The sequence below is a fragment of the Cladophialophora bantiana genome (genome assembly GCF_000835475.1).
Source record: "Cladophialophora bantiana CBS 173.52 unplaced genomic scaffold supercont1.1, whole genome shotgun sequence".
Taxonomy (NCBI): domain Eukaryota; kingdom Fungi; phylum Ascomycota; class Eurotiomycetes; order Chaetothyriales; family Herpotrichiellaceae; genus Cladophialophora; species Cladophialophora bantiana.
The window spans coordinates 117,516-141,405 of NW_015971575.1; the positions used below are offsets into that span (position 1 = coordinate 117,516).

Sequence of the window (23,890 nt, forward strand, 5' to 3'; positions counted from 1 at the left end):
GCATGGTAAATGTTCTAGCAAGGATGGTCTAGATGATGAGGCATCTTCTCTTTCAAAGGCCCATATACTGATCAGTCAGACGCATTGTGGTCAGATCAGATAGGATTGGATTGGATCATTCTATCATTTCATCATAACAGTTGGAATGTAACTCTTCGATCTTCGCATGGGAAGAGTGAAAATTCCTCCGCACCTCGTCGCGTGTCCAAATTTTCCGTCAACCCTGTCGACCTTCGTGGGTTTATCTCTCTCATGTCGATGCGATCCGCTTTCTTTCACTTCGAGTCTGCCCCTATAGTCTCCTTCATTGCCGCCTCCGTCCCTTTCTTAACCTGTGCGTCTTCATCATTCGCCTTCTTCGCCTCATCTTTCTTCACGTCTGTCTCGTCATCCCTCAACGTGATCACCTTGGCATCCCTCTCCTCGTCGCTATCGCCCAAGCTAAACGGGTCGTTTTCCGTCACGGGGCTCGGGTCGATACTTTGCAAGGGCTGCCATTTGCTCGATTTTGTCGTCGTCGACGCCGCCCCCGTGGGCTTTGGCGAGGCGCTATACATGTCCCTGATCTCCTCGGGTGGGCCGTCTTGGAAGGACACCTTGCGATTCGTGCCCGGCGAGGGTCGACGATCTGGTCCCTGAACGCCCGCAGAACGGAAAAGGTTTGGGTTAGCCATTGGCCGGCTCGATGTGCGTGGCGGAGCTTCGCCGTCACGGAGTTCTAGTTTTGAAAAGTCGTCGCCGATAGGCTGCATATCGGCGTCGTAGCGTTGGAGGTCTGCACTACGGCGCATCTCGGCGCTCCGGCGGCCTGTGAATGGCGATTGTGCTGATGGCCGGGCAGGAAGAGGAGGTTGGCCTTGTTCGAACTCGGCATCATCGTCATCACCATCTATCTTCTTCTTGAATGCGCTGATCCAGCTGTTCACGGTCTTCTGCGTTTCCATGAAGCCTTTCCGGATATTGTCACGGATTTCGGGAAGATCATCTATTGCACCATATGTTAGTATGTGTCTGCATTACGACTGAAAGGGTGTTTTACCATCGATAAAGCTCCGCCATGGCACATCATCAGGGTTTGGGCTTGCCCCTGGTCGACCTGGCCTCGATCCCGGTAGACCTTCGTTGTATCTTCCCCTGGAATCGCGACGCCTTGGTTGCTCTCTGTCGGTACCGACACTAGCGTTGTATTCCTGAGCCAACTGCCTGGCGTAGAGCTCATCTGCTTCTAGTTGGCTGAGCTTCGTAGACGTGGGAGATTGCTGCTGGGCGGGACGAGGAGGTTTGGCTGGAGGCAAGGGCTCTGGTTCTCGTTGGGATTCGGGGTCCGTCATCCCAAGCAGGGCATTAAATGCAGGTTCAATCTCTCCTCTGCTTGCGGTGAGGACTGCACGAATGACGTTAGAGTCAATCGTAGGGAAGGCTTCTTTCAACGTGAGCTCGGCCTGTTCTCGCGGAGACATCGGTCGTGGAGGTTTGGCGGGTGGAGCGACTTCGTCTTTGGGAGGAGGTTTAGGCAGCGATGATAACTCTGCCTTGGATGTTGTAGTCGCCTCGATAGTGCCGGTCTCTTGGTCGCTGTCGAAATCCAAGGGGCGAGCGGTAGTTGGAGATTCTGGGGGTCCATCGGACGGTTTCAGTGGTGACACAGGTGAGGGCTGCGCAGTGTCAGAAGGAGTATTGCATGCAGAGCAACATCGGGAATATCTCTTACGGGATTGTTGCTTGACATATTGAGAGTTGGGGTTGTCTTCCCACTTGCAATTCTGAATGGCTTTTCAATGGAGTAGGGAGTGAATGTACGAGTGTCTTAGCATCTCAAGGCAGCTGAATAAATCCAGAGACAACACATGTTTCTGAGAGCGAGATGGCGTGGGGTCGGATTTGACCCTTCCTGACTTTGTTGCTGGTGCTGGTGCTGGTGCTGGTGCTGGCCCCATGTCCTTGGCAGCGGCTGCAATGACGTTGATTGTGGCGTCTCCGCCGTCTTTGTGTGTAACAAGTACATACTCGATATGTAAGAGTCTGTGGCGGTGCGAACATCACTTCTTGACAACAGCAACCTACATGTTTTCTGTCGTCCATCCACCCCAATCCCAATCCAAAGCTCCTGAGTTGGCGCAGAGATTGATGTTCGGGAAGCCATAATCGGGCATGAATTCTCAACCTTGTTCACACAATGTCAGACTTTGATTTGTCCTTCATCCCAGCATTATACACCCCTCCGGCTCTCCTGCCCATCTCCAGGCACAAGGGGAGTCTACTCTACACCATTGAAACACATCAGATCACGGTGCTAGTGGGTCAGACGGGCAGCGGAAAGACCACTCAGCTCCCCCAGTATCTGGAACAGGCGGGATGGTGCGCCAACGGAAAATGTATAGCAATCACTCAGGTCTGTCAGTCGACTTCTTCGGATCGCCCAGATTATGCTGATCATGTTCCTGTAGCCCAGAAGGGTCGCTGTCACTACTGTGGCCACTCGAGTTGCCGAAGAGATGAGATGCCAAGTGGGTGAACGAGTCGGTTACTCGATTCGCTTCGAAGATGTCACATCGGCCAAGACAAGCATCAAATTCCTCACCGACGGCATGCTCTTGCGAGAAGCCTTGGTTGATCCATTGTTTACGAGGTATTCCGTCATCATGATTGACGAAGCTCATGAACGGTCACTCAGCTCCGATATCCTGCTCGGTCTGCTGAAGAAGGTGAAAAAGCGACGACCTGAATTGAGGATCATCGTCAGCAGCGCGACCCTTGAGGCAGAACGGTTCGCAGATTTCTTTAGGGACCACGATGCTTCTGAAAATGAGCAACAATGTCGAATCGTCAGCATCGAAGGTCGGACATATCCCGTGGATATTCTCTACCTAGACCAACCTGCGGACGATTACGTAGAGAAAGCCGTACAAACGGCCTTCACAATCCACCGGCAAGAGCCACCTGGAGATATTCTTGTATTTTTGACCGGCAGGGAAGAAATCGAAAGAGCCGTGCAAAAGCTCTCGGACCTAGCATCAACACTATCCCAACAAGCACAAGCCCTCCAGCCTCTCCCACTCTATTCAGGCCTCAGCATAGAAGATCAAATGTACGTCTTCTCCGAAGCAGCGGAAAATACCCGGAAAGTCATCGTTGCTACGAATATTGCGGAAGCATCCGTCACCATCTCCGGTATTGTGTACGTCGTCGATTGTGGATTTGTGAAACTGCGCGCATTTAATCCGAACACGAACATCGAAACTCTGACACCCTTTCCCACATCAAAGGCCTCCGCAACTCAACGAGCCGGCCGCGCAGGACGTACGCGACCAGGCAAGTGTTTCCGCCTCTACACGCAGCAATCCTACTCATCACTCTTCCCAACAACCACCCCCGAGATCCAACGGTCAAATCTCGCACCCGTAGTCCTCCAACTGAAAGCCTTAGGTATTGACAACATCGTGCGTTTTGACTTTCTCTCACCGCCACCCTCGCAACTCCTCGCCCGTGCTTTCGATCTGCTCTACTCTCTGGGCGCAGTGGATGACTATGCAAAGCTTACTTCTCCACTGGGGACACGCATGGCCGAGCTCAGCGCAATCCCGCCTATGATGGCTAAATGTCTCCTCACCTCCTCCTCGCCACAATTCGACTGTCAAAGCGAGATGCTCACCCTCGCGGCGATGACGTCTCTACAAGGAAATGTCTGGTTCCATCACAATGGGGAGAAAAAGGCCATGGACTCATCAAGACGGAAATTCGCTGCCGAGGAAGGTGACCAACTGACGCTGTTGAATGTATACCAAGCGTTTATAACAAATGGAAAACGAGAGGCAAGATGGTGTCATGAGCACCATCTAAATTTCAAGTCGATGCAAAGAGCTGTGAGCATTAGAAATCAGCTGAGGAGATATCTTGAGAGGTTGGGGGTCAAAGTAGACGATTCACAATCAGCCACAACTCTCAACACTCAACAGAAGGACAAAGCCACGAATATCTTAAAGTGCCTAGTAACAGGCTACTTCTCGCAAGCAGCAAAAATGCAACCCGATGGGACGTTCAAATCCGTGTCAGGAAATGTCACCATGCACGCACACCCGACTTCTCTCCTGTTCAATCGGAAAGCAGAGTATGTGGTGTTTCATGAATTATTGGAGACGGGGGAGAAGGTTTATATCAAGGATATTTCCAAGGTAGAGAAAGCGTGGCTAGTGGAGTTCGGGGGAGGTTATTACAATCTCAAGAGTTAACTACCCGGCGAAGGCTTCTTGTGATGGAGAAAGGCATGACTTGGTTGGGAGTCATGAATTATGTGTACAGACCAGCGCTCTGGTATCAGGAGCAGCGAATTATGAGACTGAAGTGTCTATTATGCTCAGTACCTGACCCGATATTGACAAGGTCAGAACCCCCATTTTCGGTTTTCGTATCGTGGACTTCCCGCACCTCCTATATCATATCTCATGGGTACCAAAGGTCGTTCATTCCCAGCTGTGCTCTCGTTATTCGGACTCGTAATCCAAAATCGGTTCCCTCTGTGTAAATTCCATCGCTTCTGCCTCCGTTGCCAGGCCCTTTTCCTTGCGTTTCTTTAACTTGGCTGGCCCTTCCTTGCACACGTCGCATGCAAGGCGGCACTCCGCCGAGCCACTCTTGTCTCCGAAATATCGAGAGACCAGCATGTGACGACAGCAGTCCGTATTCTCACAGAATTCGACTATGCTGCGGAGCGACTGAAATCTTGATTCGGTCTTGGCCCGGCTTTTGTTCTTAGCTGCCTCGCATGTGGTGCGATACTCGCACCGCTCTTTGTCTTCTCGAGTGTACATTATTATGCTTGATGCTGCTTTGTTGTCCCGTCCGGCACGTCCTGACTCTTGTGTGAATGACTCCATGCCTCTCGGAAGGCCGTAGTGAATCACAAACCGAATAGTGGGGACATCGATACCCATGCCAAAAGCTGTGGTGGCACAGATGATGTTGAAAGAGCTCATCATACTTTGGTCGTCATCGACTTGCAGCAGATGGGGATTCGAAGTGGCATATCTGATAAATGTCCTCTGTATTTTCTCCCGTTTTTCCATATCTAAACCGGCGTGGTAAGCGCATGCTCGAATCCCCGCGGCAGTCAGCTCTGAGGCGAGAGTGTCTGCTGTTGCACGAAGCGGGACATAGATAATGCCAGTGATCGGAGGCACAGTAGCTGTCGCACACTGCTCTTTCTGATATCTGAGCTTTATTAGCCGTCTCTGATGCATGAAGTCCAATTTTGCTAGAAGGTATGGAAACAGGTCATCCTGTCCATTCTTTGGGTTCGACTCTGAAAAGTATTGAATCTCATAATGAATGTTTGGCCGTGCAGTGGAAGTGGAGAAGCATTTGGTCTTGTCAATATCAAGGCTTAGAAATTTGAAAATGTCTTCTCGCACTTGTTTTGTAGCAGTCGCAGTCACCGCCATCATAGGTACGGTGGGACAGGTGAGGTTCGTCTTCAGCCATACTAGCTCTTTGTAGCACGGACGAAAATCATGGCCCCATTCACTAATGCAATGTGCCTCGTCCACAGCAATTCGCACAAGTTGGCCCTGGCGATGGACTTTCATGATGAGCTTTCGAAACCGGTCCTGTGCGCAAAGCTCCGGGGTGACGTAGAGAAGCTTGGTTTCTGGATGTCCGCAAAGGAGGTCCGTCTCGATTCGGACTTTTTCAGACCATTCAGTCTTGCCATTAATACTCTTGACAGCGATACCCAATGACTTGGCTGCTTGGACCTGGTTTTCCATCAACGCTAGGAGGGGTGAAATAACGACAGTGACCCCGAGGGACACAACAGCAGGTAACTGGTAGCATAGTGACTTGCCGAAGGATGTGGCAGCGCAGAGAAACACATCATGTCCAGCCAGCACAGCAGTAATAATCTCTTCCTGGAGTGGTCGGAATGCGGCCTTGCCAAAGACGCGTCTCAGGGTAAAGCGCAGATCTGTAATGCTTGCGGTCTGTCTTAATTGGGGTCGTGGCATGATGCGATCAAAAGGCAATCGGCGCGGATAGTTAAGAGATCCTGGTCCCTTGAGACGTGCATGGTATTCGGTACTGGTACTGGCGTGCCAAGTTTCGGGAGAAATTGACGCGTCAAGCGCGGAATCTGGACTTGGCAAGCCAGTGGCTCAAAGTAGTGCCTCGCGGTATCACGTGATAAACCCTACGGCAGAGCAATACCCTGGAGATGTCTCCGTAGCTCAAGTTTCAATTGGCTCGCACAATCTTCTCTTCTCGGTTTAGTGGACAGTCGCTGAAACCTCAAGTGGTGGTAAAGGCTAACCAGGCGTTTCCTCAATTGATGACCAGCTGTCCCCTTCAACCTCTCCTCGGACCACATGTCAAGACCAATTAGGTCGGTTCTATCACTTTTATTTGTGCGGTGGAATCAAGGTCAATGATATTTCTCACCTGATGAACGCTGCTTGGCTCTTCGTTTTTACTTTCGCTTTCGCAAAGTGCCCCAATTCCTCCCAAGTCCCTCTTCTGAACACCGACGACTTCAGAACCTATCTTCTCAACTCTCGCTGCTACCGCCCTTTCAAGAAACTAAAAGCATTTTTATAAGCTACATTTAACTCTTGGCGAAGACTCCCATGGTTGGGATCGCAAGAGCCCGTGGTTGTGGTACCTGCAGAAAGCGGAAGATTGCAGTAATCCATGTCATTTTGCATACGGATGAGAGGGGCCTAGCTAATCGCAATCGCTGATAGTGCGGGTTGGAAAAGCCCTCTTGTGCTCAATGCATCAAATCGAACAGAATATGCACTGGATACCGAAAATACCCCATCTTCATTGTTCATCAGCCACCAAAGGAGGACGACTCGAAGCAAGCGAAGCACCAGAAACCTACGCTTGATTCGACAACACATCACCATGGAACTCGGCAAAAACCTGTGGATGCCAATGGAGTGACAAACATCTCATCGCCAAGTAGAGTCCATTCCGATCCAGTCGCATCTCTTATTAAGTTGGGAACACAAGTCAACGCCAACCCCGCGCTCCGACAGCGCTTTTTGGAGGCGTACCTGGATAAACACCTGTCAAAAAACAGGCTGGGACCCATGCAGCAGAGGGTGTGGCTAATACAAATCCCCACGCTTCCTGATCTTGTCCCTGCGTTAGAGGTTTCGATGATGGCGTTGGCTCTCGCCAAGCTAGGCGAAGTCTATCGTGACGAAGGCCTTACTCACGAGAGCCTAAATCTTTACCGTGAGGCTTTGCACCAAGTCCAACTAGCACTATGGGATCCCGGCCTAATGCTCCATGACCAGACTCTCGCTGCCTGTGTGGCGTTGGGCATGTACGAGATGAGCCAATGTCCAAATAGATCAAAACATGGATACATTAGTCACACTCTTGGCTGCCAAAAGCTGATTCAACTCCGTGGCGTTGAGGCACATATGGATGGGCTGGGGCATTCGATCTTCGTACATTTTCGAGTCCAAGGCGTAAGTCGTCTGCGGCCTAGACTAGAGGGCGAGGGTGCTAATTGAAGTCAGATTCTTTACTCGCTAGATCTATGCCAGCCTTCTTTCCTGGGAGAGCCGTTGTGGAAAGAGGTACCCTGGCAAAGAAGGCCGAAAACACCCTATGATCAGATTTACGACTTTCTCACCTGTGCACCCGAGCTCCTCAGACAAGGCGAAATGCTCGAGCATATGGATCCTAAAAACAAATTACAGCTCGCCACGGACATAATTTGGAAGTGCCGGAAGTTGGACGCTGAACTACAGTCAGTTTACGACTGCATGGAGAAGAACCATGACGGACCATTATATTGGCCGGAACTAGCGAGAGATGAAAGTCTCGACCCCAGGCCGAAGAATGGACTACTTTTTCCGGTGGCTTTCCATTTTCCCAATCTCTCCATCGCCAACACTGTCGTCATTTATTGGGGGGTACAAGCTATACTGTGGCAAGGATTGTGGCAACTGTACGGCGTAGTGGCTGAATCGCAGGTGAAATTTGTGGGCGCCAGGGACTTCGCTCAAGGGGATGTGGTGGATGACAGCATGCCCTTGACGAACACCATCAGCAACGTTTTCCACTTACCACCATTGGAACATCGAGCGGACTTCGCGACACCGTGTCGTAATATACTTCAGTCCGTGGAATACGCACTGCAAGGCGATATGTTCGATCAAGGGCCGAAGTGTGTCGCAGCTCCGTTGAGGATGGCGATAGAAACGCTATTGCCTTACCCTAAATACAGGCGGGAGGTTGCTTGGGCAGAGAGGGCTCTGGAGAAAGTGCAGGAGCGATCTCTCCGTTTGCTCATTTACTATACCCCTAGTAGACAGACACGAGATATCCAAGAAAATTAGCTTGCGCAACTCCATCATGTCGTGCCACGCGTTGGCGACTTCAGCCTCGTACTGTGTGGATCCGCCAATTGGCAGCCACCTCGCCGCCAAGGCTGGTCTGTCCTCAGCCTTGTTTCAGGGTGGACTTCATCCCTCGATCCCGAGTCTCCCCCTTTCGTAAGTCTTCTTCACGCGATACTTCAATTCGCTTCTGTCCGCCCGAGGACTCCATTGATCACCTTCAAGGACACATCGCCTATCGAGATCAGCTCGCTCTTTTCTCCCAAGCTCACATAAACCCCCAGAAATGGCTTCAGAGCCCGGTCCGGTCGTGGATTTTCTAGGCATAGTCGCCTATCATTATGAAAGCATGCGACCTCTTTTGCCAACTTACCTGCATCTCCTCATATCGGCAATTTTCCCCATCTACACAGCCGCTCACGCTTCACTTTCTAGACCACCATCGGCGGCATCGAAGAAATCGAAAATATGCGCCACTGGAGAAGTTGATGACGAGGATTCCCAAACCAGAATTGAAAATCTCACCCCTTCTGACGCGATATTATTTCCTATCATGGCTGGTGCTACTCTGGCATCTCTATACTTCATTCTCAAGTGGCTCCAAGATCCCGCTTGGCTGAACTGGGCTCTGGGCATCTACTTCTCGCAGATCGGCCTCTTCTTCGCGATGAAGTTCCTGAAGGATTGCTTTACTGTGGCGAGGTCCTTTTTGCTTCCAAATGAGTACTCCCGTGCAGGCATGCTGTGGAAGGTGGACCAGAAGGAACGGTGCTTCAGGGCGGAGAATGAAACGCGCACCCGCTCACCGTTTCCGGGTTTTGTAGGACGAATCCCTCTTCCTTCACCCGTTGTATCGCTTGTTTGGGATCTACGAGCGCTCCTATATACGAAAGCACGACTCGAGTTCCACATCCACGAATTGATTACCATCAAGACGCTAATCGAAATTCTGGACATAGCCAGCCTCATTCTCTCCATTGGCGTTGTCTATGTTCACACGTTTGTCGCGAAGCCCTGGTTCCTGACCAACCTCCTTGGTTTCTCCTTCTGCTACGGTTCCTTGCAGTATATGACACCTACGACCGCCTGGACCGGCACGCTTGTGCTCAGCGCTCTCTTCTTCTATGACATTTACTTTGTGTTCTTTACACCGATGATGGTCGCCGTGGCGACGAAACTGGATGTACCAATCAAGCTGCTCTTCCCTCGGCCTGACAGCTGCGTGTTTCCTGTGGGTGCACCGGAAGGATCGCCGGAAATGGAAGAGTACTTGCAGTGTCTGGCGAAGAAGAGAACCATGGCGATGTTGGGGTTGGGGGATATTGTTGTGCCGGGGATGATGCTGGCCTTTGCTTTGAGGTTTGATTTGTACTTATACTATCTTCGGCAAGCCAAAGACAGACAACAGATAGGTAAAGATGCATTGAAGCCGACCTACACCAGCGCAACAGGAAATTGGGGAGAGCGGTTCTGGACCACTTCCAAACTGTGGACGAACGAGATGAGGGCCAAGCGGTTTCCCAAACCGTACCTCTGCGCGACCCTACTGGGTTACCTAGCTGGAATGGTTGTGACGGTTGTTGTGATGCAGGTTACACAACATGCGCAGCCAGCACTGCTCTATCTCGTTCCTGGAGTCCTGTTGTCGTTCTGGGGCACTGCCTTGGTGAAGGGAGACTTGAAAGAGTTGTGGCATTACAGTGAGCATCCACAGGGCGATGGCAAGCAAGCAGAGGAGGCAAAAGACGAGAAGAGGCTACCAGCATCAGCCGGCGACGGTGGCAACGATGACCAGGCTGGAACTAATAGGGCAATCATCAACAAAATGGAGGAGGTTAATCCTGCCAAAGTGCAGGACAAGGAATCTGGAAACGAAACCCAAGAGACTGCTAAGAGAGACGCTGAGAAGACGTGCCGTCGCCTTGTCCAATTTTCAATCACGTTACCAGGTCCAACTCCCAAGGCAGCGCCTACCGATGTAACTTCGCGCAAATCGGTGACCGGTGAAGAGAGGTCGAAGAGGACCCTGGCAACTAAAGACACTGAGTGAAATGGAGGGTTGGACAGAAGTTGGGAGCGAAAGGGCAATGGCAAACAACCCGACAAGCGTGCCAAAAGGTTATGATGAGGTCAAAAGGGAACCACGGACTATCCGCAAACAGATCTTTACAATGCACAGCGACGGAACTGACACCGGGGCAAGCCCAGGGGTAACTTCGAATGGAGCCACACGTGCATACTGTGTATTCTGGCGATATCACAGGAGCAATGAAAGGACATGTTCTGGTGTCTCAATGATTCGTTCCATTCCTATGGGTGATTCTGGGCGCTGTTTGCTTATCCCTTTCACCATTTTTTGTTATCGTTACCATGATGCTTTGTGTCATTCTCACTATTCATGTGAGATCTATTTGTTCATCTCTTTCGCCTGGGCCTTTAGTTCATCCTTGCTCTTCGTCTCAGCAGGAATATCTACCAAGTCAGGGCGGTCAGCTCTCTCGATCATTTCAGTCACAGATCTATGTTGTACTCACTCTCGGAAATCTGAGGGCCCTTGCTCTGGTGATGGTGGGCTTGTGCCTTTTGGTGTTCCTGGTGAAGGGGGTGGTCAGATGCGTTGGAGTCGCTTGACTCTTTGGCGACTTTGTCGAAGACGTGTGAGTCGGTGTTTTCTTCGCCAGGCATGACAGGCATTTTTGACGTGGTTGCTGTGGTGAGGTGCTCTTTCAAAACTGATCTGAGATGAAGGAAGAAGTTCAAGAGGGTTATATAGTTGTGCCACTGAGCTGTTGCGTGATCATGACACCGTCAGCCTTTTGCGTCTACACCTGCGATTGCACCGCAAACCATGTTACCAGTGCTATGACGTCGAGATGTGGGGTGTTGCAGAAGGGGGAGTCAGTGACGGAAGCCCGCCAAGCCCAACCAATTGCATTGTTGGGTTTAACTAAGCGGCCCCCAAGCACAAACGGGGCACAGGGATGGGCCTGGTTAGCCTTGAATAAAGCACCCCGAGTAACTGCCTGGTGCCAGTAACCACATCGGCCCCGCAGGGACTCCCCAAGAGTCCAAGACGCCTAACGAGATTTGATCCGAGCCGAAATGCCACGCGGCTCTCAAGCCCTCTTGAGCCTTTCTCTTTTGTCTCGGCTGAGCACAGACAGCCAGAGCCCTTTGGGAGTTGCCTCCTCCGTTCAATCAACTTGGTATGGTTCTATGTCAGTCTGCAATTCTCTAGCCGTCTTCTCTTGTTTCTTTATAACTTGATTGTATTCTGCTGGAGAACGGCCACTTGTTTTTCCAGTCCCTATTTCCCCTTTTGCCGTATGCAAGCACTGTCTCCCGCCCAATATGCCCTCGATCCTCTCCGACGCTGACAAGGAGACGGTGAAGCGGACTGTACCCAAGGCTTCCAACAAGATTCAAGCCGTAGCCGTTGCTCGTCTCTATGTCGCTCTCCCCAATGGCAGACCATGGACCTATACCGGCCTTCAAGGCGCCGCTGTCCTTTCCAACGACCTCGTGGGAAACACTTTCTGGATCAAACTCGTCGACATCTCTCCTGCAAACCGAGGCGTGATATGGGATCAAGAAATATACGACACTTTTCAGTACAATCAGGATCGGACATTCTTTCATTCCTTTGAACTCGAACAATGCCTCGCGGGCTTATCCTTTGCCGACGAGAAAGAGGCCCGACAATTCAAGAAAAAGATGGATGAGCGCGAGAAAAATGCCAGTAAACATACAAAAGCTCAGCCATTCGCATCTGCCGCCGGAGGAGGCCAGGTGCATGTGCCTGGAAGTACGCACAAACATCACAGTCGCGTTAGCAACTTGTTCCGTGGCCACCGGCACAGCTCTGCCTCTCAACAGCCGCAACAGATTGCCCCTCAGCCAATTTACAGCCCCGGCCTTGCCCCAGCCGGCCGTCCTCATAGCAGTGCAGATACAATCGACCTTACAGATCCATCATGGAGACCGATCTTGGATGAACTGCTGCAAATGGGCATCACCGAAGACCAGATCGCCCAAAACGCAGACTTTATCAAGCGCTATGTGCAAGAGAAGCAGGCAGAAGGAATTGCGAATGGAATTGCTTCGGCCATGCCGATAGGGACGGCTCCTGAGACAAGATCAAGGGGGCCGCCTCCGCCGCCTCCGTCAGTGCCCCCGTCGAGGATTAGCCCTGAAAATACCGGTACGGCCTCTTCGTCGAGCCGAAGAGGCCCTCCTCCAGCTCCTCCGCCATCAAGAAGACCTGTAGGAGGGAGGGCCCCTTCACCTCCTCAGTCGAGCCCTCCTCCGGCAGCAAGGACTCCATCTCCTCCTCCCACAGCAATTCCACAGCCTAGATTCCGCGCTCCTCCGCCTATTGCAGATGCCGGCAAGTTCGCTGTGAAAGAAGGTCCAGCAATTCACCCGTCTGGCCGAGCCCGCGCTTCCTCAGGCTCCCTTGCAAATCCAGGGCCTCCGCCTCCTCCTCGTCCTCCGAAAACTCCAATCGAGGAGGAACAACCACAGGGAGGTTTGTTCAGAGTTCCTCCGCCATTCATCGGGGAACGCAAATCCTCGGCACCTCCCCCACCACCGAGTCGTGGACCTGTTCCTCCTCCGCCACCCAGCCGTGAGACACCAGCTCCCTTTGCTGGGCCCCCACCGCCTTTACCGCCCAAAGCAGGACAAACGCCATCGCATTCTGCGTTGTTCATCCCGCAACCTCCACCTCCTCCGCCGGCACGCAACAATGCGCCACCTTTACCACCTCCGAACAGTCGAGCAGTTCCTCCTCCGCCTACAGGCGCTGTTCCGCCACCACCTCCTCCCCCGCCACCACCACCACCACCACCTATGCCCTCTTCCGCTAGTCCTCCACCGCCGCCCCCCATGCCTTCATTCGGCAGCGCACCCCCGCCGCCTCCCATGCCCTCTTCCGGTGGAGCCCCCCCACCTCCTCCAATGCCTAGCTCTTCTGGACCTGCTCCTCCTTTGCCTCAAGTAGGAGGTGATGGCCGTGACTCGCTTCTGGCAGCAATCCGTGGCACAGGTGGCAAAGCTGGTGGCGGGCTACGCAAGGTTAAGGAAAGCGAAAAACGGGACCGTAGTGCGGCCATGGTGCCAGGATCAGAGAGTAGTGCTCCCCCGCCACCTCCTGGAGCGCCTGGGTCTCCTTCGACGCCTGCAGGGGATCAAGGGGGTTTGGCTGGAGCGTTGGCAGCAGCATTGAGCCAGAGAAAGAAGAAAGTTAGCGGCAGCGGTGAGTTCGCCCTTGTTCTTCTTTGATGTTTGGCGTTTTGCTTCTGATCAATGCATGCTGACTGTGATGTGATAGATGATGAGAAGGATGACGATGACGATTGGTAATCCATAGTCAGCTTTCCGAGAGGATGAGTGCACGTATACCCTTCACCAATGCTTTCTCCCAAATCTTGAGTGGTGGAAAAGGGGAAATGTGGTTTGGTGGCGACCAGACGCTAGAAATGGCAGAAACGGAGGCAAGAATGGTTAGAGGCTATATGGCAGAAGCCTCGTAGGGTCAGAGAAGAGAAGAACTTGATCGAGGAGAATATCGATGCTATAGATCACGCAAAGGGTCCAAGCACGAGGTCAGCGAGTGGGTAAATAGAATGAGCAAACAGTGTTAAGGCCTTCTTTGGGAAAGTTGAGGTTGAGCAAAGGAAACATCACAATAAATCAAGTTGAGTCCACACTTTGGTTATATCAAGATGCGAGAATTGAAGAAGCATGAGACACAAATCGATTCCCTTCCATCTCTGCCCGAGCCAGTGTGTTACATCCCACCTATTCGCCAAATACTATCTGACCGCAGCGGGTGAGTTAAGGCTGTTTTAACCTGAGATTTAAATGAGGCTCGCTCTGTAACTCCGCAATCAGAACCCCTAATTCTACTTCTCTTACTGCCTACTCCGTACATTGGCTAACCTACCTTCTACGCTGGTAACGCCAGGCATCATCTTTTGGTGCCCCTAACTTGCTAGAAAGTCCCTGCGTTTATATAACCTACCTAAAATTCCTTGTTTATTGCAATGTCGATTCCTGATACCAGCATATATGGAATTGATCGCGACAGAGAGCTCTACAATGCTTCCCTTCTGGCTCCTTCTAACTGGATTTCGCAAGAGTCTTCGATTTTGAATGCGGATTTCATCAACCAGGCTCCGATATGGAAAATGTGTGGTGAGAGATATCAATGCAATACAGTAAGTCAAGATCTGCCGAAAAGCCCTGGGCCTAGCCCTCTAATTCTCGGACATCGCCTGAAGTTTTTACGCCGAGCCGCAGAAGAAGGCAGCAAAACGGATCCAGACCTCAGCGGCTCAGTCACACTACCTTGCAGTCACACTACCTTGCAACCACACTCCAGTTGCGCTGAAAACGCCGGTCTTGACGTGTTGAGTACTATACGAGGGTGGCCGCTATGCGCCTCGTTCAGCCCCGCTTTCACAACTTTCAGTATAGCCCTACATGGTGCTGCAACTCGGTCGCACCAGGCAAGAGCTGAAAGTTAGCCGGGACTGGGAAATGAGAAGATGGCGCTTTCACGGTCTGTGGTCAGGCTAGAGCTCAGCGGGTTCTTGTTTAGGAGGCTTGCTGCCTTCGAGTCTGCCACGCGAAGATACTCGAGCTTGTGTGAAACCCCATGGCAGGACCTGACGAGTTTTTCAAGCGCCTTTCTGGCTTCGAGGGATGGGTTGTGAAACCTTCCGATGAAGATGACAGATTCTACAAACCAAAAGAGGGTGCGAAAGCCAATGATACCGAGGACCTCCGCGGAAATCCAGCATACAGCAATTTCTGGCGAGGCATATACGACCAGGGTAGATTCCTCAACTCCTGCGTTGACAGTGCTGCAGCTGCACTCATATAAATTGCAGAAGGAGCGGGCGGCTACACAGAATGAGAATCTTGCTGCTGTTGATCCATCTCGGATCTTTATCTGGTACAATGTCCGTGTTGCCCAGGGAATCAAGCTAGATGATCCGACATTCCGAAATTCTTTCTGCTATATTAGAAGTGCAACGGAGAGCTTGCAGCAGAAGGGTGTCCGTGATGAGTCCGAGTGTCGCTAGCCCACTACAGCCAAGAAACAAGAAGCCATGGACGTCTCCAATCAGCAGCCAGCCGATGAAGCTTTTGAAATAGCGCAGTCTTATCGCATCTGGCATTACGAACGACTGGATAAGAAACGCTCACCAACGGAGAAAGACGAATTGGCCAAGGAGGATTCTGATGAAGCGCGCACTGAAGGACAAACTATGCAAAGCCATCTCCGAGGGATATCCCGTGCAGTTCGGTATAAGCTACTACCACAAGGCTCCAGACCACCAACTCAAACAGATCGAAACCAGGAAGGGCAAGAAATGGTCGCTCGTTCAATTGACTTCCAGACACGAAAAACCACCTGCTAAATGTGGGAAACACGCTGTCTTAGCGATCAGTTACGATGAATATTCCGTAATATGCCAGAATTCTTACGGAGTAGATTATCTTTATAGTGACTTAGGATTATTTCTTGTGTCCGTGGCATTGGATCTCAGACTTCGAAGCGACTGAAGATTTCTGGATTCTCAGGCGGTTTCAGAGTTTGGCAGCTTCTCAACAATAGCGACTTCAGCTGAAGACAAAAACATTGGACGTACAGATTCAGTCTCTATACCTTGCAAGCATCAGACCTCTCGCCGGGGCACTAAGTCCAGTTGTTTGTTTGTCTTGCATGCAGATTCAGAATCCCGGTCCAAGTCGAAATGGACCAACTGGTACTACAAGGTACCAGTCCTCGTCAGCTTGTCTTTCAAACATCCCAGTGGGAAAGACTGGGAATGGGACTGTGCAGTCGGAACGGCCTCCATAGGTTCGGGCACTGATTCGATCTATATCACTTATCAGGTCCCCTGTCAAATTCCAGGACAGGCGTATATAGAGGCGCAAGAAGGACTGGGCACATGGCTTCACGATGAGGGATAACAACACGCAGTTGAGGTACGTGGTTGAGTTTTTCACCTCGCCCGTGGTGTATTAGCTGAAGGGCCAAGGACAAAACACGAGCACTACATGTCCGGTGAAGAATCGGTACAATCGGTAGTGAGAACCCACAAAATAACAGTTTGAGAATCGCGAGATTATGTGTTACGCACAAAGGACGAAACATGAATGAAGGCAACTTTGAACCAACCGAGTTTTTCAGAGATACCTAGTTATTTTTCCACTATCCAAACTAGACAATGGAACAACTCACACGGGCGGTCAAAGACAATCACCTGCTCAAACGCCTTGTCCTTGACAAGAGACTTGTGCGCAGAAAGATCTGGACGTCGATAATTTCGCGGACGGAACGGCAGCGGTGTTTACGAGGGTGATATGAAACCCCGTCTTCGCTGCTCGTCGGAATTCAGGTCAACATCAGTGTAAGTTCCGTGCACGCTTCAAAGCCAAATTCTGACCATCCTCAGAGACGAGACACTCTGCTATAAGTCTTTCGATTTTCCTCTAGCTGGTTTCCTCGACTCGAGAGCTCTATGCAAGGAAAAAAACGTCCGTTGCCAAAAATCTCAATCTTTTCAGGTTGTCAGGTACCACCTGCTCGGCCTGAGTGGTAGAGAACAACGCAAAGCCGCGAATGCACGCGTGAAATTAACGAACCCCAGTTCGTTAGCTTCGCTTGTGACTGCAATACCAACTCACTCAGAGCTCGTCTCGTCTGTCGAGGTTGGCACAGCGAGCTCGTGGACTCTTCCACCGCCTGCAAGTCCACGATTGGAGGTTGAAGAATTGGAGAAACCGTCGACGGGCATGGGCATGAGCTAGCATTTGAGATGTCCATATTGCTGTGATAGCTCGTTTGATCGTGATGACTAGGTTAGTGGTTAACTTGTTATTTTATTTGTTCTATTGGCGCTCAACCTGTTTTAGAGGCTCTTGATGCTATTTGGTGTTAGCTTGACGTGCCGGTTGCACTACGCGCAGAAGAGGAGGAAATTGCGACATTGGGTGGTATGGTCAGGCCGGTGAGGGTGAGCTGCGACAGCTGCTTGCTGCCTCGTCATATGATGTTTTTTGCCGCTTTTTGCCATCCGAGGATGCTAAGAGATCTATTCGGTAATGACGCTCTACAAGGACAAGTAGCTACGGAGTTAGCACCTCTATCGTCGAGGGAAATCGGCTACTGTAATAGTCGGGCGTCTTCATCAGCAACAAGAAGTACGCCAAGACGTCCTCGGCACACAAGCATTAGAGTTCTCAGGCACTATTACGCAGCTTGTTTAGGACTAGGCAGGAGGCCTAGGAAGAAGCTACGAGAATGGTCATTGGCCTAGATGCTTTCAAAGGTCGTGTCTCCCCTCGCCCACCAATTGCACACCAGTTATGTTACCTAGGGCGTGCTCAGGGAGCGTTCCGTGATGTTCAGGCAAGGCTCAGGCTAAAGCGGCCTTCGTTCACCCTTTAGGGTGAAGCCGGATATAGCAATCAGGTTTTTCGTTCTCGAGTAATCTAGTATGTTTATACTCTCCGCTGGAGACAATGGAGCAACTTCCAGTGGCCGTCAAAACCAATCACCTGCTCGGAATCGATTCATCGTAATGAATAATGATGTCCCAAGAAGGACTGCGCCTGTATCGAAGACCCCACGTGCCTTATGTTTGAAACGCATAACCCACGAAATACTTGGGAGGTTGAGACTAGGTTCGCGTTCCTTTGTACATAGCCTTCTCACCACCCGACCTGTCTATGATATGCCTCTCGCGGCCAGTTACCCTGATATATATATGCAAGAATCACCTAACTCATGCCTCGCTTGAACGCTCAAGGTAGATCAGACCTGCCATATATACGCCAAAAAAAAAGAGAGAGAAGCAGAAACCCTAGCGTATCGTCACAGATGTTTTACAGAGCCACGGTAGAGGTTGACCTTGCTTTACTTCCTCTTGTGTGCCTTCATTTGCTCCTTGGTCATCAGACCTTTCTCTTTCCTTGCGTCGGCCTTCATCTTGGCCTCAACGTCGTCGACATCCTCGTGAATCGTCATGCCTGATACAATCGATGCCGTGTCTGCATTCGCCTTGGCGTTCCTGTCATGGATACCACTTTGTTGCTGTTGGTTGCCGTTTTCGGCATTGTTGAGTTTATGCATTCCCAACCCATCCATGCCAGGCCAAAGGACACGGCCAGACTGCGCACTGCCACCAAGATTGACCCCTCCTGCCTTTAGTCTGCCAATCTTATGCGCCTGGCTCTCCACTGCTTCGTTGCGCCAATTTCCTCGACTCCCTATCTTGCCGCCACGGAAGCCCATGCTGTGATCAAGTCCTTCACCCCACATACGCACTTTTTGCACTTTGCGCAATTTGCGCATGCCGTAGATGCAGATCAACCAGGACAGGCCGAAGCACACAACACTGACTCCACAAAAAGCCAAGTCCGACTCTTCGATAAAGTTCTTCAGGTTCATACCGTAGAGCCCGGCGATAAGGGTGCCGCCGGCGAGACCGAGAGTGCCAATGCTAAATTTGATTTCGAGCAACATGAGCTGGTTGCGATTGGCATCTAGAATGGCCCGAACCACTTCTTCCGTGTTTCTAATGTTGCTGATTAAATTGCCAGATATTTCGACAATTTCATCACAGATCTTGTGATAGGATTCGAGGAGCATTTCAACTTCTTGGTGATCGTTTTCAGCGCGGGGCTTGCCAGTCGCCTTTCTTTCCGTCAGGTACATAGCGGACAGATCGTCGTCGGCCTCAAGCAGGTCCTCAATAGCATCTCGAACAAGTCGGGCCTTTTGCTCAAATGTTCCGAGCTTTTTGGAATGTATGAGCAAGTGCCGTAGTTTATCTCTGTCGATATCTTCTTCCAGCTCTCTTAAAATATGTGTGACCGGTTCTCGAACCAATGCAAATTCCGCTTCCAGGCCTGAAGTGACGGAAATGAGAACTGCTTCAAGAGCTCTCAGCTCGTATGGAAGATTGAGGGAGCCATTTCTAGGGTCCGCTTTCTGTCGTAGTTTCCCCTCCAAGTCGTACATGAATAGGGACTGAGTGTAAGAGTCCGTGCTTCCAAAGGCATCGAAGACCAAAACTCTATCAGACTGAATAAGGACTCGGAGGTGGAGGAGATTTATTAGGATGGCGGAAGGACGGACGAGAATATGGGGAAGGACCGAGGAGTCGATCTTTCGGAGATCTCGAGGCAGCAAGCCGTATTTGGCGATGAGTTCTGATTTCTTGAATTCGCCCGACACCATTGTGACAGAGCCATTGGCGTCGAACTCGGTACAACGGAGCTTTAATTCTGCGCCGCTAGTATTACGAGAAAGGGCGCGGGAGAGATTGAAGAGTTGCGCGGAAGTCTCATCGTAGCCATAGGGCGAGGATGTAGTTGGAGCATCTCGTGGTACTTTTGAACGGGATGCAGCGGCTCTTTGACGCAGCCATCGTCGCCAAAAACTTTCCTTATGACTCTCTGTGCTTGCGCCGCGAGACTGTGGAGGGTTGGGGTGGCTGTATCTCAGAAGTGGAAAAGCTTGAGATGGCTCTCGCGTCGTACGCCATACGTCCTCAAGCGAAGAAAGCCGCTTTCGGGTGGATATTGTAGATATAGGTCGACACGGTCTTTGAGCACATGCTGTGAAGTGACGGGAGTTTGTGAAGAGCAAGCCCGATTGAGATCGGAGGTAGCGCAGAAGACTTCGAGAAGGCGCAACAGGCGTCTTCATCGCCCTGCGCGAAAACACGCAGCTAATATTACGAGGAGCAGAGAGTGAGTGAGAGGCCGATGCTAGGATGTTGAATTGTCTGCATTTGGAGGCTTCTTGCAATGCGGAAAAATGTCACATCTCCGAATCCTTGGCGTCGGAAGACGAACGGGTGACTGGCAGTTAAACACTGGCGCCCTACAAGTAGTGGCCGGGATACCATCACAGCAGGTGCGGCGAGAACAGGTTTGGCGCCTCGGCGCTTGGCACAGACTTGCGCAGACTATAAATCACGTGATAAATCTACCTCTGCTCTTTTCAAAGGGGGGCCTGGGGCTTGGGGCTGGGGCGGTCTCTTGAGCAAGGCTCTCCCTCATCCAGCTTGCGTTCTGCGACACTGCATTTCTGCTAGGGACATGGCACCCCGCTTGAACACTTCGGGTGCTAGGCCTTTCGCACCGTGTGTCATCGCCTCATGACGACCTGGCGGGGTAGTCAATTCCTTGATAGCAGATGAACTTCATGCACAACCCAGAATTGGCCTATGCATACCTCAAGTACGAGTGGTTGCATGAACGACGCAGTCATCTTCCAGGGGTCGTTCAACACCAACCATATTGCTGTGATCCCGTAATGCCCAAGTCCAGTCACGGTTATACCAGCCCTTCCTTGTAAGTTGACTCTGCGCTGCTCGCATAGCCCTGGAAAGCATTTTACGAGAGCCCGCATCCGCGATCATCTCCGATCATCTCGCGAGGGAGAACGATGCCTCTTTTTAAGGCGAAATTGTTCGTGATAAGAATGGAGGTGTGATTTGGTCTCGATCCTCTTTGATCTCCCGCATTTCCAGGATGCCCGCCCAGTCTAGCTGATAATTTGATGTCAAGCCCGGCTCTATGTGCCCATCCCGATCCTTTCGTTTCCTCTGTCGTGGTTCAGAAGTGATCGTATATTACTATTGCTAATTGGTCATTCATTCAAGAAACAACCAGCTTGGTATATTAGATCAAAGGGAGGCCAGCCTTTGCTCTGCCATTTTTAGGTATTTTTCTGTCCTCCAAAGTGATAAAGACCATTCACTCCCTTATTAGTACGAGCTGCCAAGTTCCATCTGCAAGGTTTTCCATGCGCGACGTTCGTTCCATATCATAAAGAAACATACTACTAGGCAAACAAAATCCACGGAATCACCCAGCCCAGCGCCCACGGCGTATTCACCGGATTGTACCGTACCATTTGGGCACCACCTACAAAGGTCTGCAACGTGGGGGGAGCCGTACTTGTGCAACCTCCAATGGCACTGCAAATGATGGTTTGGATGCCACCGCTTGGAGTTAGTGTAAGAACAGTTGTACTTGTTCCAATCACCAACTCTGAACTGCTGGTGCCTAGGCTGATTGGGGTGCCGTTGATGGTGACTGGAGGACCGCCAGCGGTAACAGTGGTGCCATCCACGACAACTGCTGTAGCTACATTAGTGGTGGTTGTTCGGAATGTTGATACGGAGGGTGAAGAGGGGGACGTGGCTGAGACACTTGGGCTACCTGTGGTAGGCGATGAAGCCGCTGTGGTGGGAGATGGGGTAGCGGTTGATGGAGAAGCCGGACTGGATGCCGTTGTTATAGAAGCGGCTGGCGTAGTACTTGGTGTTGGTGCTTGCGTTCCAGCTCCAGTTCCAGTTCCAGATGGCCCTTGTCCACTGCTGGCGCTTGCCGGCGTTGCATTGGAAGCAGGAGGGACTTGGGTGGTTGACTGAACTGGTGCAGGGGTTGGATTCTGCGGTTGCGTTGTTGCAGCCACGGTGACCTGGGTTGTTGTTGTTAACAGTACAGGCGCATTGACGACAGTCGATGTTGCGACGACCCGGGGGGTCTCAATCACTGACGCGGTTGTGGGTGGGGGAATCACGGTCGTTGATAAGATGACAGGCGTGTTAGGCACAAGGTTGAAGATTGTTGACGACGGGGGAACGGTGCTGGTGGCTGTAGTAGCCGTAGTGCTGGATACAACAGTAACGTCCGTGACGGTTACTATCTCGCAAGTTCCACTCTCTTGTCTGACTCGAAGAATAGATGCGGCAGGAGAACTTTGAGGGGTTGTACTTGCAGAGGCTGTTGGGGACAGACTGGTGCTCGAGACAAGGCTCGCAGTGGTTGTGGTCGGGCCAACAGATGCTGGAATAGAACTGGATGTGGCGGGGCTAGCGAGCGGTTCATTGGTAGCAAGTGCAGAAGAAGTGAAAGTTTGCGTGACGGTGATCACGCTTGTCTCTGGAGGGAGAGTTATGGTGGTCCAAGTTGTTTCGGCAGGGGCAGTGCTAGTAGTCCATATGGTCTCTGGAGGGAGCGTGGTCGCAGACACAATGGTCTCTGGAGGGAGCGTGGATGTAACCGTCGGAGGAGGAAGGGTTGTAGTGGTGAAAGATGTGATAGTTGTCCATTCCGTACTCGTCTCGGTCTCGGTCTCTGTGAGTGTGCAATCAGGTTCTGCTGAGGTCGTGGCTGTCGCCGTGGTCACAGATGTAGGTTCTGGAGTAATTGATGCGATTGAAGTTACGGTGGTAGGCGTGGTTACAACCAGTGAAGTTGTAGCTGTAGGCACTGAGGCTATGCTTGTAAGTGTTGAAGTGGTAGGTGTGGCTTCAGATGTAGGCGGCGGAGCTGTGGTCGTAGGCGGCGAGGCTGCGGTTGTAGCAGGTTCAATTGATGGTGTAGTTGCTACAGCTGTACTTGCCGTTGGCGGATTTGTTGTTGTGGCTACTGGAGTGCTTGCTGCCCCAGTATCAGTCGCTACCACCGTGCCTTGGTTGCTTGTAGCTTGCCCTATATCCAGGTTAGTGCTGATATACGTTGTGGGACGTTGTACCCCCCCATACGTCGAACATGGCCAGAGACTTGTGCACCAAGGCCAAACAAAAGTAAAAATGCTCCAACTAGCACCATCTTCTTTGCAGACGGAGGGCCGCAAGTTTCAGACTGGAGAGAATAGAAGTGGTCGAAAGATAAATTGCAATTCTGTGTCGACAGCCTGTTGATGCTGGGTTTAAGGTCTCCCTCTCCTCAACAGCCCCCATAGAGGCTCAAGAAAGAGACCCTCCCAAACACGAGATCAAGTGTCCGGCCCCCAACATCCACTTTCTGTCAGGCTTCATTGAGCCTTTGTTGCCAGAGTTCTTGCAACTCAACATCGTGTCTGCAGGGTGAATGCAAATGAGGCCGAAAAGTCTGCCTTGGGATGACGACGCAATGGTGTGGAGAAGAGGACGGGCGGCCAGAAGTTTATAACTGGCTCTGAACTCGGCAGCATGATCCTCTACCCAATACAGGAGCTGGGGGGCGTGGTTTTTTCTGTGAAGGTGTCTTCAAGGGTCTTCAATAACGAAGCATGAACACATCTATTCTGCTTGGCATACATTTCAGCTCTGGGCAGGAGCTTCACCGGAGTTTCTATTGGATATCAACAGATTCGTATCCGTGGTCAGCCAATTTTGTCACCACCCGACCTCCGATCCTCTGTCGAAGGAGCCTTCTTTCCCGCCTCCCGTACGACGGGAAGCTTCATTTGCTGCTCTTGATAGCAATGGCCGCCTGAGGTAGCACACCTACCGCGTCATAACCTGCTTGAGCCTTGAGGGGTAGACCTACGCCATGGCAATGGCGAGAATACAGAGCAGACTTGCTCCTTAATGTTGGCAAAGACATCTTCGATCCAGGATACGAATATCATTCTACAGTCGGAAGCAGCTGGAACCTTGTGCTACAAGATCCTGGCCTAGGCCAATCGCTCAAATTGCCTCAGTGGCAGGCGTTGAAGCAGCTGTCCCGTTCCAACCTGG

The 23,890-nt window shown here is 51.4% G+C and overlaps 10 protein-coding genes across 10 annotated transcripts; 5 read left to right on the forward strand and 5 right to left on the reverse strand.

Moving 5' to 3' along the window:
* Window positions 1–275: 275 nt before the first annotated feature.
* Window positions 276–1,729, reverse strand: Z519_00036 (uncharacterized protein; the record flags this gene model as incomplete). Its single annotated transcript, XM_016757796.1, has 3 exons — window positions 276–985; window positions 1,040–1,655; window positions 1,712–1,729. The coding sequence occupies 3 exons, from the start codon at window positions 1,727–1,729 to the stop codon at window positions 276–278; spliced, it is 1,344 nt and encodes a 447-aa protein (XP_016625045.1).
* Window positions 1,730–2,176: 447 nt separating this feature from the next.
* On the forward strand, window positions 2,177–4,229 carry Z519_00037 (uncharacterized protein; the record flags this gene model as incomplete). Its single annotated transcript, XM_016757797.1, has 2 exons — window positions 2,177–2,392; window positions 2,448–4,229. The coding sequence occupies 2 exons, from the start codon at window positions 2,177–2,179 to the stop codon at window positions 4,227–4,229; spliced, it is 1,998 nt and encodes a 665-aa protein (XP_016625046.1).
* Window positions 4,230–4,481: 252 nt separating this feature from the next.
* Z519_00038 (uncharacterized protein) lies at window positions 4,482–5,999 on the reverse strand (the record flags this gene model as incomplete). The annotated part of the gene is made up of 1 exon (XM_016757798.1): window positions 4,482–5,999. One exon carries the CDS (start codon window positions 5,997–5,999, stop codon window positions 4,482–4,484), a length of 1,518 nt encoding a protein of 505 aa, XP_016625047.1.
* A 1,083-nt stretch (window positions 6,000–7,082) lies between these two features.
* Window positions 7,083–8,345, forward strand: Z519_00039 (uncharacterized protein; the record flags this gene model as incomplete). The annotated part of the gene is made up of 3 exons (XM_016757799.1): window positions 7,083–7,321; window positions 7,370–7,469; window positions 7,521–8,345. The coding sequence occupies 3 exons, from the start codon at window positions 7,083–7,085 to the stop codon at window positions 8,343–8,345; spliced, it is 1,164 nt and encodes a 387-aa protein (XP_016625048.1).
* A 286-nt stretch (window positions 8,346–8,631) lies between these two features.
* Z519_00040 (uncharacterized protein) lies at window positions 8,632–10,395 on the forward strand (the record flags this gene model as incomplete). The annotated part of the gene is made up of 1 exon (XM_016757800.1): window positions 8,632–10,395. The coding sequence occupies one exon, from the start codon at window positions 8,632–8,634 to the stop codon at window positions 10,393–10,395; it is 1,764 nt and encodes a 587-aa protein (XP_016625049.1).
* Window positions 10,396–10,752: 357 nt separating this feature from the next.
* On the reverse strand, window positions 10,753–11,039 carry Z519_00041 (uncharacterized protein; the record flags this gene model as incomplete). Its single annotated transcript, XM_016757801.1, has 2 exons — window positions 10,753–10,817; window positions 10,880–11,039. The coding sequence occupies 2 exons, from the start codon at window positions 11,037–11,039 to the stop codon at window positions 10,753–10,755; spliced, it is 225 nt and encodes a 74-aa protein (XP_016625050.1).
* A 657-nt stretch (window positions 11,040–11,696) lies between these two features.
* Window positions 11,697–13,709, forward strand: Z519_00042 (uncharacterized protein; the record flags this gene model as incomplete). Its single annotated transcript, XM_016757802.1, has 2 exons — window positions 11,697–13,602; window positions 13,678–13,709. 2 exons carry the CDS (start codon window positions 11,697–11,699, stop codon window positions 13,707–13,709), a joined length of 1,938 nt encoding a protein of 645 aa, XP_016625051.1.
* A 1,297-nt stretch (window positions 13,710–15,006) lies between these two features.
* Window positions 15,007–15,775, forward strand: Z519_00043 (uncharacterized protein; the record flags this gene model as incomplete). The annotated part of the gene is made up of 2 exons (XM_016757803.1): window positions 15,007–15,184; window positions 15,447–15,775. The coding sequence occupies 2 exons, from the start codon at window positions 15,007–15,009 to the stop codon at window positions 15,773–15,775; spliced, it is 507 nt and encodes a 168-aa protein (XP_016625052.1).
* Window positions 15,776–18,279: 2,504 nt separating this feature from the next.
* Window positions 18,280–20,076, reverse strand: Z519_00044 (uncharacterized protein; the record flags this gene model as incomplete). The annotated part of the gene is made up of 1 exon (XM_016757804.1): window positions 18,280–20,076. The coding sequence occupies one exon, from the start codon at window positions 20,074–20,076 to the stop codon at window positions 18,280–18,282; it is 1,797 nt and encodes a 598-aa protein (XP_016625053.1).
* A 1,143-nt stretch (window positions 20,077–21,219) lies between these two features.
* On the reverse strand, window positions 21,220–22,997 carry Z519_00045 (uncharacterized protein; the record flags this gene model as incomplete). Its single annotated transcript, XM_016757805.1, has 2 exons — window positions 21,220–22,877; window positions 22,931–22,997. 2 exons carry the CDS (start codon window positions 22,995–22,997, stop codon window positions 21,220–21,222), a joined length of 1,725 nt encoding a protein of 574 aa, XP_016625054.1.
* Window positions 22,998–23,890: the final 893 nt, after the last annotated feature.